The sequence below is a fragment of the Syngnathus typhle genome, linkage group LG6 (genome assembly GCF_033458585.1).
Source record: "Syngnathus typhle isolate RoL2023-S1 ecotype Sweden linkage group LG6, RoL_Styp_1.0, whole genome shotgun sequence".
Classification (NCBI taxonomy): domain Eukaryota; kingdom Metazoa; phylum Chordata; class Actinopteri; order Syngnathiformes; family Syngnathidae; genus Syngnathus; species Syngnathus typhle.
Genome location: NC_083743.1, coordinates 3,908,852 through 3,922,847, shown reverse-complemented (window position 1 = coordinate 3,922,847; position 13,996 = coordinate 3,908,852). Strand labels below are relative to the sequence as shown.

Below are 13,996 nucleotides of genomic sequence, written 5' to 3'. Positions count from 1 at the left end.
TAAAACTAAAGGGTTAGCTAAGCTAGCTAAGAGTTCACGCTAACGTGTGAACTGTAGCCACCCCTTTGGTGACTTTAGGAGAGAAACACTACTGAACTCAATTTTGGGGGGAATATGGGGGCCAACCAAATTCGAGTTAGCGGGAGGGGCTAGCTTACATTCTGAAGACAGCAGGCCACTTGCTAGATCAGCATCTCATTTCTTCGCCAACATGCAACGGCGATGCCCGCAGCAGCTGCTCCGAAGGTGCTGACAGCTGGATGGCAGGCAGGTCAACGCCATCACGGCTAGCTCAGCGTGATGAAGACTTGGAAGCTAACGGGAATATTACCATTCCGGTTCAGTCAGAGTGCAACTAATGACTTGCTATTGTGCCAAATGCCGAGGCTAACATCACGCTGGTATTATAAGCGTTTCTCTCGCTGCTTGCCAAGGTCACAAAAGCTTTTTTGCCACATGATCCTTCCTTCAAACAGTGTCAACAACACCCAAGAATTCCTACACACTCCATGTTGATAAGAGACTTTCCGAAACTCCCGATAGACTTTAAAAACGTCGTGGACTTCAATTTTACCGGTCGAGCTGCATGTCTACATGTCGCTTTAGCCATGATTCAATTTATTTGATTTATTTCTATTCCAATTCTTGTCAGGTCATCGCGGCATATTTAATGCTGTGGCGTAGCATGACTCAGCACTTTTATTTATTTGAGAGCCTGTTCATGTAACTGTTGTAATTTTTTTGTGACAAACTTACCGTAATTTTCGGAATATAAGTCGTGTTTTTTTTCATAGGTTGGGTGGGGGGGCAACTTATACTCAGGAGCGACTATATATGTTTTTTTTCACTTTTTTGGGCAATTTATGGCTGGTGCGACTTATACTCCGGTGCGACTTATCGTCCGAAAATTACGGTACTATTTCTTGCCAAAATTGGAAAATACGAATTTTTGCCACAACATCATACAGAATGGTAGCGTGTGATGTTGAGTAATGGAAGCCCAGCGACATTTACTCTTTGCTTTATAACCCCCCCGGTGGCGAAGCACGCTTGCTATTTATAGTGGAGTTCAAAAGGAGGCAAGACTTTTCTTTTTTAAAGGCAGCCAAGCTGCTCATTTCAACTGGATGGGGCCGATTCAAAACACACGAGATGAGGTTTGATGAGGAGATGGCGCCCGTCACATTCCCGGCTGTGTTTGTGTGCGTCCGTGCAAAATGTGTGTGTTACGGAGGACAGGAACCGAGCCGGTGTGCAGATGGCTGCCGAGAAAGCGATCAGTCTGACAAGTATTTTGGATGAATATGTCGGCAAAATAAAAAAAAATAAAGAAGCATCACACGCATATGTCACATAACTTAACGTCGCCTGTCTTCGTCTAACAAATGTGACGATTTACTCGCCCGAATGGTGCCAGCATTAAAAAGGGCAATTTCTATCAGTCTCGCTATGCTTAATTCATCAGAGAAGCCTTTAAATGAGCCCAGGAGGCGTGCTAATGGGGCCTTAATGAAAACCTCCAGCCTGCTCATTAAAGTGGACGCACACAAACAAACATCAAGCGGGAAAGCACATACACAAGAGACGCACAACCCAATCTGTTTATCACATGACCTGTGTTCTACTCTCCTTTCATCACCTCCACTTTAGCGCATCCCGTCACAGGCTAGCAGGAAGCCAAATGCAACGGTCGCCATGGCAACTTGATAAAAAGCATCCATTGCTGCAAGCAACTTTGATGTGGATCGGGTTCTCACTAAGGGGTCATATGTTTGCTATCTTTGGATTAGTCACCTTGCTTTTTTTTTGCATTTGGATACCGGTTTGAAAAGAAAAAAAGTATTTGTAGAAGTGTCTTGAAAAATACATGCTCGCAAAAGATATCGGTCATGTTAATCCTCATCAAATATCAGATCATGAACTTGTTGACAACATGCCATAAGGCAACAAACCTTGGAGACTATTTTTGTGCTCCTGTTTTGGTTAGCAATAGCATCTCTGAATTTAGGTGATTCCTACTGGGGTTTTTTTGTTAGGAGGAAAAATAAGATCACAGCACTCGACATTTTCGATGTGAAATAAACAATAGACAGATGCTGGATGTTTTTCCGCATAAATATATTCCAGCAGTCTTGATGGTTATACTTTGACGAGCCTTCTGCTTGGCCGCTTCCTTTCTTCCTCGGCGTAATTCATTCCATTATGCCAAGCGAGCCGAAGGAATTCATCACAATGATTAGTGTGACGCATGCTGGAGCGTAGTTCATAGTTCATAGATGGAGGTGAACACCGCCCCCACCCCCCTTCTTGAAAAACCTGATCTAATTTGCCACATTTCTTCACATCTTGTTAAGTGTTCCTCACGCTGAAGTGCTGCTAAGACTCAGATGGGGGTGGGGGGGGGGGCGTTCATCTCGTCTTTTCTTACCTAACAGCTTCTGGCAGTGAGTCTTTGGAAGTAGAAACTCGGATTATGTTCAATTAAAACATAGCACACCGAAATTGTGTTGATGCTGGGTCGTTTGCAATAATCCCGCAGTGTAACATCGCCGTCTGGTGGTCAACCAGAAAAGTTTTTTTTCTTGGACTTGTGGGTCCATTTTCAAATAAATAAATAAATAAATAAATGTTTGTATGAATTTAGAGTACTTTTTTTATACAAGCTGATAAACTGTAAGATCGTAATTTGTCATGAAAAGCACCTCAAATTAATTTAAATCACGGATTGTCTTTTCTCATTTCTTTCTCAAATATAATCGCTCACTTTGATGAGTGCGTTGAAGAATTTTCAATGAATAATGGACGCAGCTAAGGGTAATGGCTGCTTTGTTGTAAAATGTGCTGTGCTGAAATGCGTCACCAGAGGCCACTAAGCAAACACCCAGCAGCCTGCATCCTATGCAAAATGGACTTACATGGAGTACTATGTTCGCAGACTGAATATTCAGTATATAATTCATGAATTCATCACACACTGGCGGAGCTAGAGGGTGGGCCGCGGGGGCACTGGCCTCGTGTTTTCCCGGCAATTGTTTTCAATATATCCACCCGTCGCCTGTAGCGAACATATCATGAATTTTTATCCGTGTTTTCTGGACATTTTCGGGGGGGAACAATTATTTTGGGAGACCCCCTGAGATACTCACCCCCCAAAGGAAAACATCCTAGCTCCGTCTGTGTCATCACACAGACTGCAAGAGGGAATTCGAATCCAAAACCTCCGGACTGCAAAGCAGACGTCACTTCTAGCCCATGCTGAAGTCTTGTATGTTTGTACTTCACTTTTAAGTCGACGCCTTTGTTGTAAAATTTATGACGTGTCGGAATAGGATGTCGGTCGTGAGATCAAACGTCGTTCATTAATTTTAACTTTTTTTCATTGGATTTAACTTCAGTCTGTGTTTATTGAAGAAGACAGTGCAATGAAAGTAGATACTGTCAAGTAATTAAGTTGTCAGGTTTGAGCCTTCAACCTGATTTATTGAGCTATTTAAAAAAAGCCCCTGCTTTATGAAAGTTGAGGACAAGTTGGGCCCACATGGAATAATTTGAGGTGGTGTTTAAGGGCATCTGAATGATTCAACCTGCAGATTGACAATTACGATTAATTGACTGAACTTTATGTAAGGATTCATTTCATAATCAAAGCGATACTAATTCTTGCCTCCCGGATAAACAACCAAAATTGTTGTGATGTGTTTTTAATGAGCTAATTAGCACTTCATCACAACACCAATTGTGTTGCTTATTCCGGTGTATACAATTTGGCCACATGGGGGCAGTATAAGACAAACATACCTCATACCTTGGTTCTTAATATGGCAATAAAATGCGTCACTCTGTGCAGGAGATGAAGAATATGTGCTTTATGTGTTGCAGCAACATTTGTGTTCAGACATGTGTTGGACAACACCATCACATCCTATAGATGCTAAATGTTAGCCAATATATATGCCTATGGATTTTCCCATATTTATGGATATTATTTGTCTTTTTTTTTTCCTTTTATGTTTAGTTTGACTCTAACCTTCAACTGAGAGTAGCAATAAACAGCCTCTTAATTGGAAAATGCATTTCTTTAGTTGCTTTTACCCCCTCTCATTGCACAAGCGTGTGTGAAAACACAAACTAGGTCACCCTGCAGTGCAATACTAAGCTCAGCTGGTATATGCGTTTGCGTTTGTTTGTGTGTGCACACCCACGAGAGTTGCATTTTGTCCTCTAATGTTCCCCGCTGTGGAGAGAGCAGAGTCATTAGGTGGCCTCAAAGTCACTTAGCCCAAACTCAATTAGCCGACCACAAGCCAGAGATGTTTACACTCATGTTTATGTCCCCGCTCAGGATGCTTTCTGCACTGTACAATGACATCATATCATTGAGTCAGAGACGAGTAATAAAATTTACAAGTGTGAGCTATAAAATGTACAGAACGAGAGCCGTAAAAATCACAGGAGGACGACCATGAACCTTGTGAACAAACATGGTGGTCCTTCGTAGCTGAAAATCCTTGAACATATCGTGAAGGGACAAAACAAGGACACGGCCGGGTGGGATTGGCACACACTGCCTCATTCGAGTGTAAACATCTGTTCAGTAGTGCTAGTTCATTGCCAAGTTATTAAATTTGATTTCTAAATCATATTGTTGGCCGTTTGGGTTTGAAGAAGCCATTCCAGGACTATAGATCCAAATCTGCCATTTTTTTTTTTTTTTGCCTAAGGCATTTCTTATAGGTTGAGCATGCAAGTCAAAGTTTGATCACGTAGGCCCCTTCGACCACCTCTCAGAAGGAAGTTGGGTCACCATGGCCACCCCACTTAAAATTTCCTAGCTACGCCTCTAACTGTGAGGCATGTAAAGTACTATTACTTTACTATTAACTATTAACTATTAATCCACCTTGCTACCTGTATTTATATATAATTAATTATCCCACCTTAATTGGATTTTGATAATCACAAAGTGATCGCTCCCAGTACCACAAAATAGGATTCATTTCTTTTTGCGCATAGGTATTCAGGTGTTGCACAAGTTAATGGCACGTATAAGTAGTTTAGTGATTATTATGTCGAGCCCATCCCCGACTGTGACTGAGAGACAAAAGGGGGTGGATGTCGACAGCGTGTGCACATCGGCAGCTGGACGCGATGCTGCGTGCCCCCCGCGGAGGCGCGCTTGGAGCGGCCAACTTAGCCTGCCAACAATCGTCATGATGTATATTCTCTCATTTTCGTGCAAACTTTAGCTTAGTAGTAACTTGATCGCCGGGAAGATGTCCACGCCGCAACTCAACTCCTCGCCGCCCGACCAAAGCCACCTCACGGCGGCCACCACCGATCGGACGGACGCGTCTGAGGTGACGGTGGAAGGGCGCATCCGCCTGCTATTCTTCGCCTTGTGCGTAACCATCGCTGCGGCCACCTTCGTCGGCGGCGTGTACTCGCTGCTGTCCCTGCTTCAGATGAGAAGGAAGACGTCCCTGTGTCTCATCGTGGCGTCCATGTCCGTGGACGACCTGCTCAGCGTGGTGCCGCTCTCCCTCTTCATCCTCCTGCAATGGGAACGGGACGGACGCTCGGCCAGCTTGTGCAACCTCGCCGGGCTCCTGTACGTCTTCCAAGGGCTTTCGAGCAACATGAAGGCCTGTCTGATCGCCGGGTACACTTTTTACGTGACCAAGAGGTTCGGGGTCCTGCGCTCCATCCGGCGGCCCCTCCGGGTGTTGTGGGCCATTGCCGGCGTGTGGGCGGTCAGCCTGGCCGTCAGCGTGCTGCCTTTGTGCGGATGGGGCAGCTTCGCGCAGGCTCCCCTCGGCTGCTTCCCGGAGAGTGAAAGCTTCTACACACTGCTGCTCTGTCTTTTGTATTCATTGTGCTTTTGCGGTTTGCTCTTCTTCTTTCTGCCGCTCACCTACCAGCTGCTGTGCTCCGGAGAGCCGCAAAGGCGCGTGCAGGGCGCGGCGTATTTGGAAGACGTCCGCTCGCTCTCTCGGGACAGTCTGGATAAAAGTTTCGGCGCCTATAACGAACTGAGCCCGAGTTCATGCGGGACGACGTGCGAGGTCAAGGAGGGGGAGGAGGCGGGCGCAGGGTGCTCTGGGGTCATCTGCCGGAAAAAGTCGGCGGCTGTGGGGGACTCGCCTGTGGTGTTTGCGCAAAAACGCTTCTCCATGATCCTGGCGGTTGTCAGGGTTACGCTGTGGATGCCGATGATGATGAGTAACAACACACACCACACAACCCGTCTAAACATTTACTTCAATACGTTGAATGCATATTTCCATTGTATTTGAATTAGCAAACAAGTGCAAGTCCAGTGATGCCTTGAGATACGAGTTTTGATTCAATATTGGTCATTTTTTGCAGATGATTTAGAATATGGTCGCTACATTTTATGTCTACATGTGCTGCACCACTCTTTTTGTTCGGATATCCCTCGCGTAAAGCATATCTGTGTCACAAAGTTCAGAGTGCATCAAATTTAACCAAATTTAATCACATAAAATATATAAACTGGAATGGATCAGTGGAATTTGCAATGTATACTGAGAAGCTAAATAATGCAAAAATGAACTTTTTGGAGTTATATAAAATCTGTTTGGGGTGCAATAAAAAAGCAAAGATGGTCTGGAACATATGTCACATGACCTCCAACGTCGACTCGGTTTCATTGGTACCCGTTTCCTCCTCTCTTTCATTCACAGACTCTGATGCTGGTGCGCCACGCCGCTAACGCACGCAGCTCATCCCTCGAGACGCTCGGCTTCTTCCTGACGTTGCTGGCGCCTGCCGTCACGCCGCTCTTCGTGCTGTCCAAGCGCTGGATCCACATGCCGTGCGGCTGCTTCATTAACTGCAACCGTGAGCCCGCGCCCGACCCTTCAGGTAGCCAGTAATCGAATCACTGACCAATGACTCAATTGAAACAATTACATGGAGGCAACTTGAGATGAATTTCTAGGACAACAAAACCCGCAGAGTAGACATGGCATCTGGGAAGCCGTAGTTTACACTGGAAGTAAATATGATTCAAGGACGTATCGATTTTAAACTGTAACAATGTGATTCGATTCCGTAACGATTCCATTCGAGATGGTACAACGCTAGCCCTTATGTTTATTAACATGCGACCAAAGGCAAAGTTTTGCAAAGCCCAAATTATCCAAGCTAGCTAAATTAAAAAAAAAAAAAAAATCATCTACAACAACGATTTGATATACATGGAGTGCAATACGATTCGACGATTCTCTAACGTAACGATTCAGCCTGTCGAATCGAAACCCGTTTTCCAATCTTTTTTTTTTGTTGAATCCATTCACAGCAATGAAAAGAAGATTCGAATTCAACCTTTCCCTCCAGAAAGGCTGCGGCGTGTTCAAGCTATCTCACCCTAACATGTCTCTCGCCGACACGCCGGCCGAGAAGCGAGCCTACCACAGCCTCTTCGACAGCCATTTTACAAACAACCGTCTAGATGCGCTGGAAACTGCTGGGCTCTGCAGCTTGGGCCCGAATTTTCCTTTCAGCGCCACACTGCCCGTGGACAGCTCCTTTCATCCGGACCTCTTATTAGAAGACTTTGGCAGCGGCGGAGAAGCCCTGGCTGATTGCCCTCCGCTGCCCCGCGAGAATCACGGAGGTGAGGAGGGCCTCCGTGACGTCCCCTCGCTTCGTCTTAATCAGCGGGAGGAGGAACGCAGTCTCACAGACACCTCGTCTGTGTTCGAGGGCTCGGAGAGGAGGCTGTCGCATGAAGAGTGCCGGAAAATCGAGTTGACCGATTGGGAGTGGTGCAGGAGCAAATCGGAGCGAACGCAAAGACAGGTACACCGTTTTGCAATCCTGACACCAAATCAACTCCATGAAGCGATTTGTAGCTGTCGTTTTGAAATTTCCGGTTGGTGGGAATCACCCCCCCCCTCCCCCCTCCCAACCTGTGACATCACGACGTGTTAATTTGCGCATGTGCGAATCTTTTTATGAAGAAAGATTTCCCAGTTTCGCTAAAACTACTATTTCGTCTCTATCCGTGCTCATCAGAATTTATTTGCAAGATAACAGCACAGCTGCCTAGCAAGGTCGTCTGCGTTGTGGGTTTTTTTTTTTCTAGTTAAACCTCAAACTGTCTCATCTTACCACCAGACTGAACCTAAAATGGCGAACGATTAGTTGGGCAATCGAGCGAGATGCTGTCAACCGTGCTTTAAGCATAAAATGTCCGCCTGTCAGTCAAAAAGCAAATATTCATTACACGCTGACCGACAGAATTGAGCTCACAGTTGGGCTCGGATCAATTTATTGGCTTCTTAGCGGAGGGCTGCTGGTGCCTGGGATGTGCGCTCATGTCTATAATAATTGGGTTCATCCAATCGATGCTAACAAGGTTTTTTTGTAATTGTGGTTCGCTCGGTACACAATACATCACAACAGCACAACAGAACCGAGTATGGTTCTGACTGTGCGAAGAAATAATTCAAATCGACTTGAAATACAGTTCTATTACCGTATTTTCCGGACTATAAGGCGCACCTAAAAACCAGCGCCTTATATATGGACCAAATTCCTAAATTTGAACTGACCCGAAGCATTGTGTCATGAAATCAATCATCAAGTGGCCCGCTGAAGACTATGAATCATGAATCAAAAAGACTATGGATTATTATTTTGTGATTATAAAGTAGTTTGTTGCATCTGAAGTTGAAATAAAAAAGATGAAATGGAGAATGATTTGATTTGGATTAAAAATCTGACATGATGCATTAATGGTGCGCCTTATAGTCCGGTGCGCCTTATATAAGGACAAAGATTTCAAATAGGCCATTCATTGAAGGTGCGCCTTATAGTCCGGTGCGCCTTATAGTCCGGAAAATACGGTAAATATAAAGGACTCACAGGCAGATGAGAAAATAAACGCCCGTGTCAGTTATATGAAGAAATATAGTAAAGCTGAAAAATGAGCCTCGCACTCCTCACGGTGCACGAAAAGCCGTTTATTTATCTTGGCGTGCAAGCTGCGAGAGAGCCACAAACATCCATCAGCAACAAAGTTTGCGCTTCATGGTGCGCCTGGTTGTGTTTTGTCGCTCATTAGCAGCCGAGATGTCATTAGCCATTGTCTCTGCGGCGTACCGTCAACCCCTCTGGCCTTCCAGCTTCCACGGAGAGACGTAAAATCAAAGCTTAAAGACATCTTTGGCCTCTCGCTGACAGACTTCATCGCCGAGGATGTTTTATGGCTTTATTGTGTGTTCCCGTGGAGCAGAACTGAAAGCCTTTAAATATTCTGCCAGCACATCCAGTCATGAGAATAGATGGTAACAAAATTTCAAGGGGAACCCCAAAATGGCCATCAACACGCCAATCACCGCAAGATAATGAAACCGAGAGATTCGCTAATTGGGTCTTAACTGACTTGAAAATGCTCAACTTTAGCATCTCATAGCGGCAAAAAGATGTGAACGCTAACTTGATGCACTCGGCTCCATCACATGACGCTGTCTTACATTTCTTTATTGGAAACACAGGATAACCTTCATCCAAAGGCTCAAACGTAATCATTCATGATTTGATTTCTGGCGGATCCCGCGTAAATAGATTTATGCCTCCGCGAGGCGTTCACTTCCATCTGAGTGCTCATCCCGCTGATGGCTTCGAAGCATTATTTGATTTACTTGACAATGTGATCTTCTTCAGCATTCGAGTCGCACTTCCTCCCTTTGTTCGCCCCCCCCTCCCTTCCACACACTCATTCACACCAATAAGATAATGGAGCCAAGCATTGACATCTTTCTTTGTCTCTAATGTGCACCATCGCCAGGCGATCATTACAGCGGAGGCTGCTAATGTAAACAATGTTGAGGCCTCTAACGACATCCGACACGGTCTCCTCCTTTTCTTGCGAACGGCAGCTCAATTATTTTGTGATAAATCTGCCCTCAAGTCGGCACGGCCTGGGCTGTGATTAATTATTGGTGTGGAAATATAAGCGAAGCTCTCGTAGCAAGTTTGAAACATAGCAGTTTAGAAAAATTGATATATTCTGTTTTGTGGACTTCTTTTAATGTAGAGGTCACCAGCCAGTCTGTCCATCCCGCTGTGCGCTTTCCAGGGAACTGTGTCCCTGCAAGCCCCCACTGGGAAGACCCTCTCTCTGTCCACCTATGAGGTTAGCAGCGATGGATTGAAAATCTCCCCCAAAAATTCCAAGAGGGTATGATGATGTTTTATTCTGGATTCTGGATGGATACATTGTTTGTTGTTATTCAAGTCATATTTAGTTTACGTTTTGAGAAAATACTTTTGAGTGTATTTAAAGCTATTTAAAAGCTAGCGGCTAGTGGTTAGCCTTTAGTGGCTACTGACTAGCCAATAGTGACTAGTCACTTGTGGCTAGCAATAGTCACAAACTTGTGGCTAGTCACTAGTGGCTAGTCACCAGTGACTAGCCACTAGTGGCTAGTGGTAGTCACTAGTGGCTAGTGGTAGTCACTCGTGGCTAATCACTAGTGAAGTCACTAGTGGCTAGTGGTAGTCACCAGTGGCTAGTCACTAGTGAAGTCACTAGTGGCTAGTGGTAGTCACTACTGGCTAGTCACTAGTGAAGTCACTAGTGGCTAGTGGTAGTCACTACTGGCTAGTCACTAGTGAAGTCACTTGTGAAGTCACTAGTGGCTAGCCACTAGGGACCACCACAAGCCGCTAGTGACTTCACTTGTGACTAGCCACGAATGGCCACTCGGCTAGCAACTTCTGGCTAGTCACTAGCCGCTAGGGGTTAGCATCTTTGCCTCACAGTTCATGAGTTTGCTCAACTGCCGAGCAGACAAGTGTGTACAAAGCAACGTTTGGATGTTTATGTGGCTTTTTCAACTATGCTAATCTCCAGGTGGAGGTGTATCGCTCCAAATCGGTTGGCCACGAGCCCAGTGCAAATGACAAAGCGTCAGGTGACCACACAGGCGATGTAAACTTCAACGGCGTCAGTATGGGACTGGACATCGGATTGGGAATGGGAACCGGGGTAGGGGACACCAATGTCAAAATCCACCTGGAGGTCTTGGAGATCTGTGATAATGAGGAGGCCATGGACAGCGTCTCCATCGTGTCAAACATCAGCCAGTCGTCCACGCACGCCCGCTCGCCGTCGCTGCGCTACTCACGTAGGGAAAATCGTTTTGTTTCCTGCGACCTGGGCGAGACGGCTTCCTACTCCTTGCTCATCCCCACCACCGGCAACCCGGAAGCTGAGTCCATCAACATCACCATACCCGACACGGTGGAGGCCCATCGGCAGAACAGTCGCAAACAGACGCAAGGGAGCTCGGGATATCAAGAGGAAATACAACTGCTCAACGAAGCCTACAGAAAACAAGCGGGAGACTCCGAGGACTGAAATTCTGCTTGTTCTGGTGAAGGTAAAGAAAAAAAATGGCCTTTCACTTGACTCAAGCAGAGATTAATAGATTCGGACGTGTCTTAGAGGTGACGTTATGGTCACATGTTTGATATCACCAATGAGGGGAGGGGTCAGCTGACCCGTGAGTCTGACTCATCCCTGTTTTCAGTGTTTCATTACAAAAAAGTCGCCTTGACCACATGGATGCAGACCTCATGATGGTAATGGGTTTTGATGGGGCCGCCACAATCGTGTGTTTCGCCGTTGCTCGCTAGTGCGCCGTATTTGTTTTAATCATGCCGTGTTTCTCCTCTGCATCCATTATGTATCGCACGGTCAGTGTTTTTGCTAGCAAATGAAAAGACTGCAGGTTTTTTTTTTTTGCACAAAAGAATGTACAATATCTTTTTTCCTAATCACAGGAAAAAATTGGGGCTCACTTCCTATCCAATCACTGCATGCTTAAATCCACAACTGAGGTTCCAGAAGTCATTTTGTGCAATTTAACACCAAATTGAATTCTTATATTGTTGCCGCCCATTCTATCAGAACCAAATATGCCTTCATCTTCCCCAGATGGCAAATGTGTGTGTACGTAAAAACAGAATAGGTATTTGAAAATTCATTATGAGAAACTGCCTACGGACGAGACTGCTGAGAATTTCTATTTTCCAGCGATGTCGTGATGTATGACAATTGTGGAATTCTGCCATTTTGGCTTTTAATGGTGCCCAAGGTTCAGAGTGGAGCAGCGTAGCGGAATTGATATGTTGTTAATCGCTGATCCATTCATGCCTTACTTTTGATTAATATTTGTGTTAAATTGATCAGTAAGTGTTTTGCTTTCTTTTAGGCTTTGGGCATCGGGCTCATGAGTGTCTGCATGTTTATTCGTTCACGCCAGCCATCTGGTTCGACACACAACTGGGATTCCTTATTGGAGGAAAAAATAAATAAAACATCTATTTAAACTTTCATTTGTTGCGGTAATCATTATGCTAAAGCTTCATGGCACATTCATTTGTGCTCTGCGGATGTGTATATTTTTTTTTTTTTATTGCTTGGATGGGACATATAATCAGTTGCTAAGTGTCTTAATAAAAAGTGGCCGACATTCATCGCACACAAAAGACAAAAAAACGATGCCGCACTTAAGAATCATTTATTGCATTATTGCACATAGTTGAAATTGTCTGGGGCCAATGTTACCATGACGACCAGGGAGAGCGCTGGGCTGTTTTCTGTGGGCTAAAGAGAAATGTAATCAGAAAGAGTCAGGAAAGAAGAGAATGACACACGTCCTGGCGCGATACATTGCTAAATATTTACGTGAGGAGAAAAAATCGCCGGAGGGTTTTTATGATTCTGTGAGCACACAGATCATTTGTATGTATCACCGGTCTCCCCAAGGCAAACAAAACAAAAAGCGCACACCAGGAATCATCAGTATTAAGCAATGGGGGGGTTGGGAACAATCCACTACCGCCATCCCTCACAGTTTAAATAAAGCTCTTTCATATTAGTTTCTCCCACTTGATGCCCAGCTTGCTCGTTCAGCTTCAGCTCTTCCCATTTTCTTGTGCTTAAGCAGTCGGGTGGGAGAATCAGGAGCTCCAAATAACACCGCACCACATTTACTAGCTCTTGGCAAACACAAATTCGGTTTGTTTTTTCCACAGCACAAAGCAATACAATGGATGTCCTCAAATGGCATCTTCTATCGTAATAGATGCCGGAACCTTCAATTTATCACCAGGTCAGGTGCATTATTCACAAGTAACTAAAAAGACGCCTTCTTAGTTATTAGGTTTCCCAGGGGGATAAAATAACTTTTACTCATTGACTGATACCACCACTGAGTTCTATCTATCTATCTATCTATCTATCTATCTATCTATCTATCTATCTATCTATCTATCTATCTATCTATCTATCTATCTATCTATCTATCTATCTATCTATCTATCTATCTATCTATCTATCTATCTATCTATCTATCTATCTATCTATCTATCTATCTATCTATCTATCTATCTATCTATCTATCTATCTATCTATCTATCTATCTATCTATCTATCTATCTATCTATCTATCTATCTATCTATCTATCTATCTATCTATCTATCTATCTATCTATCTATCTATCTATCTATCTATCTATCTATCTATCTATCTATCTATCTATCTATCTATCTATCTATCTATCTATCTATCTATCTATCTATCTATCTATCTATCTATCTATCTATCTATCTATCTATCTATCTATCTATCTATCTATCTATCTATCTATCTATCTATCTATCTATCTATCTATCTATCTATCTATCTATCTATCTATCTATCTATCTATCTATCTATCTATCTATCTGTCTATCTGTCTGTCTATCTGTCTCTCTCTCTGTCTCTCTCTCTCTCTCTCTCTCTCTCTCTCTCTCTCTCTCTCTCTATCTATCGATCTATCGATCTATCGATCTATCGATCTATCGATCTATCGATCTATCGATCTATCGATCTATCTATCTATCTATCTATCTATCTATCTATCTATCTATCTATCTATCTATCTATCTATCTATCTATCTATCTATCTATCTATC

General features: G+C 44.1%; 1 protein-coding gene across 1 annotated transcript; it reads left to right on the top strand.

Moving 5' to 3' along the window:
- The first annotated feature begins 5,100 nt into the window (after nt 1-5,100).
- On the top strand, nt 5,101-12,349 carry LOC133155018 (probable G-protein coupled receptor 149). The gene is made up of 5 exons (XM_061279948.1): nt 5,101-6,214; nt 6,704-6,885; nt 7,322-7,824; nt 10,067-10,210; nt 10,886-12,349. The coding sequence occupies exons 1-5, from the start codon at nt 5,274-5,276 to the stop codon at nt 11,390-11,392; spliced, it is 2,277 nt and encodes a 758-aa protein (XP_061135932.1). The 5' UTR covers nt 5,101-5,273; the 3' UTR covers nt 11,393-12,349.
- The last annotated feature ends 1,647 nt before the right edge of the window (nt 12,350-13,996 follow it).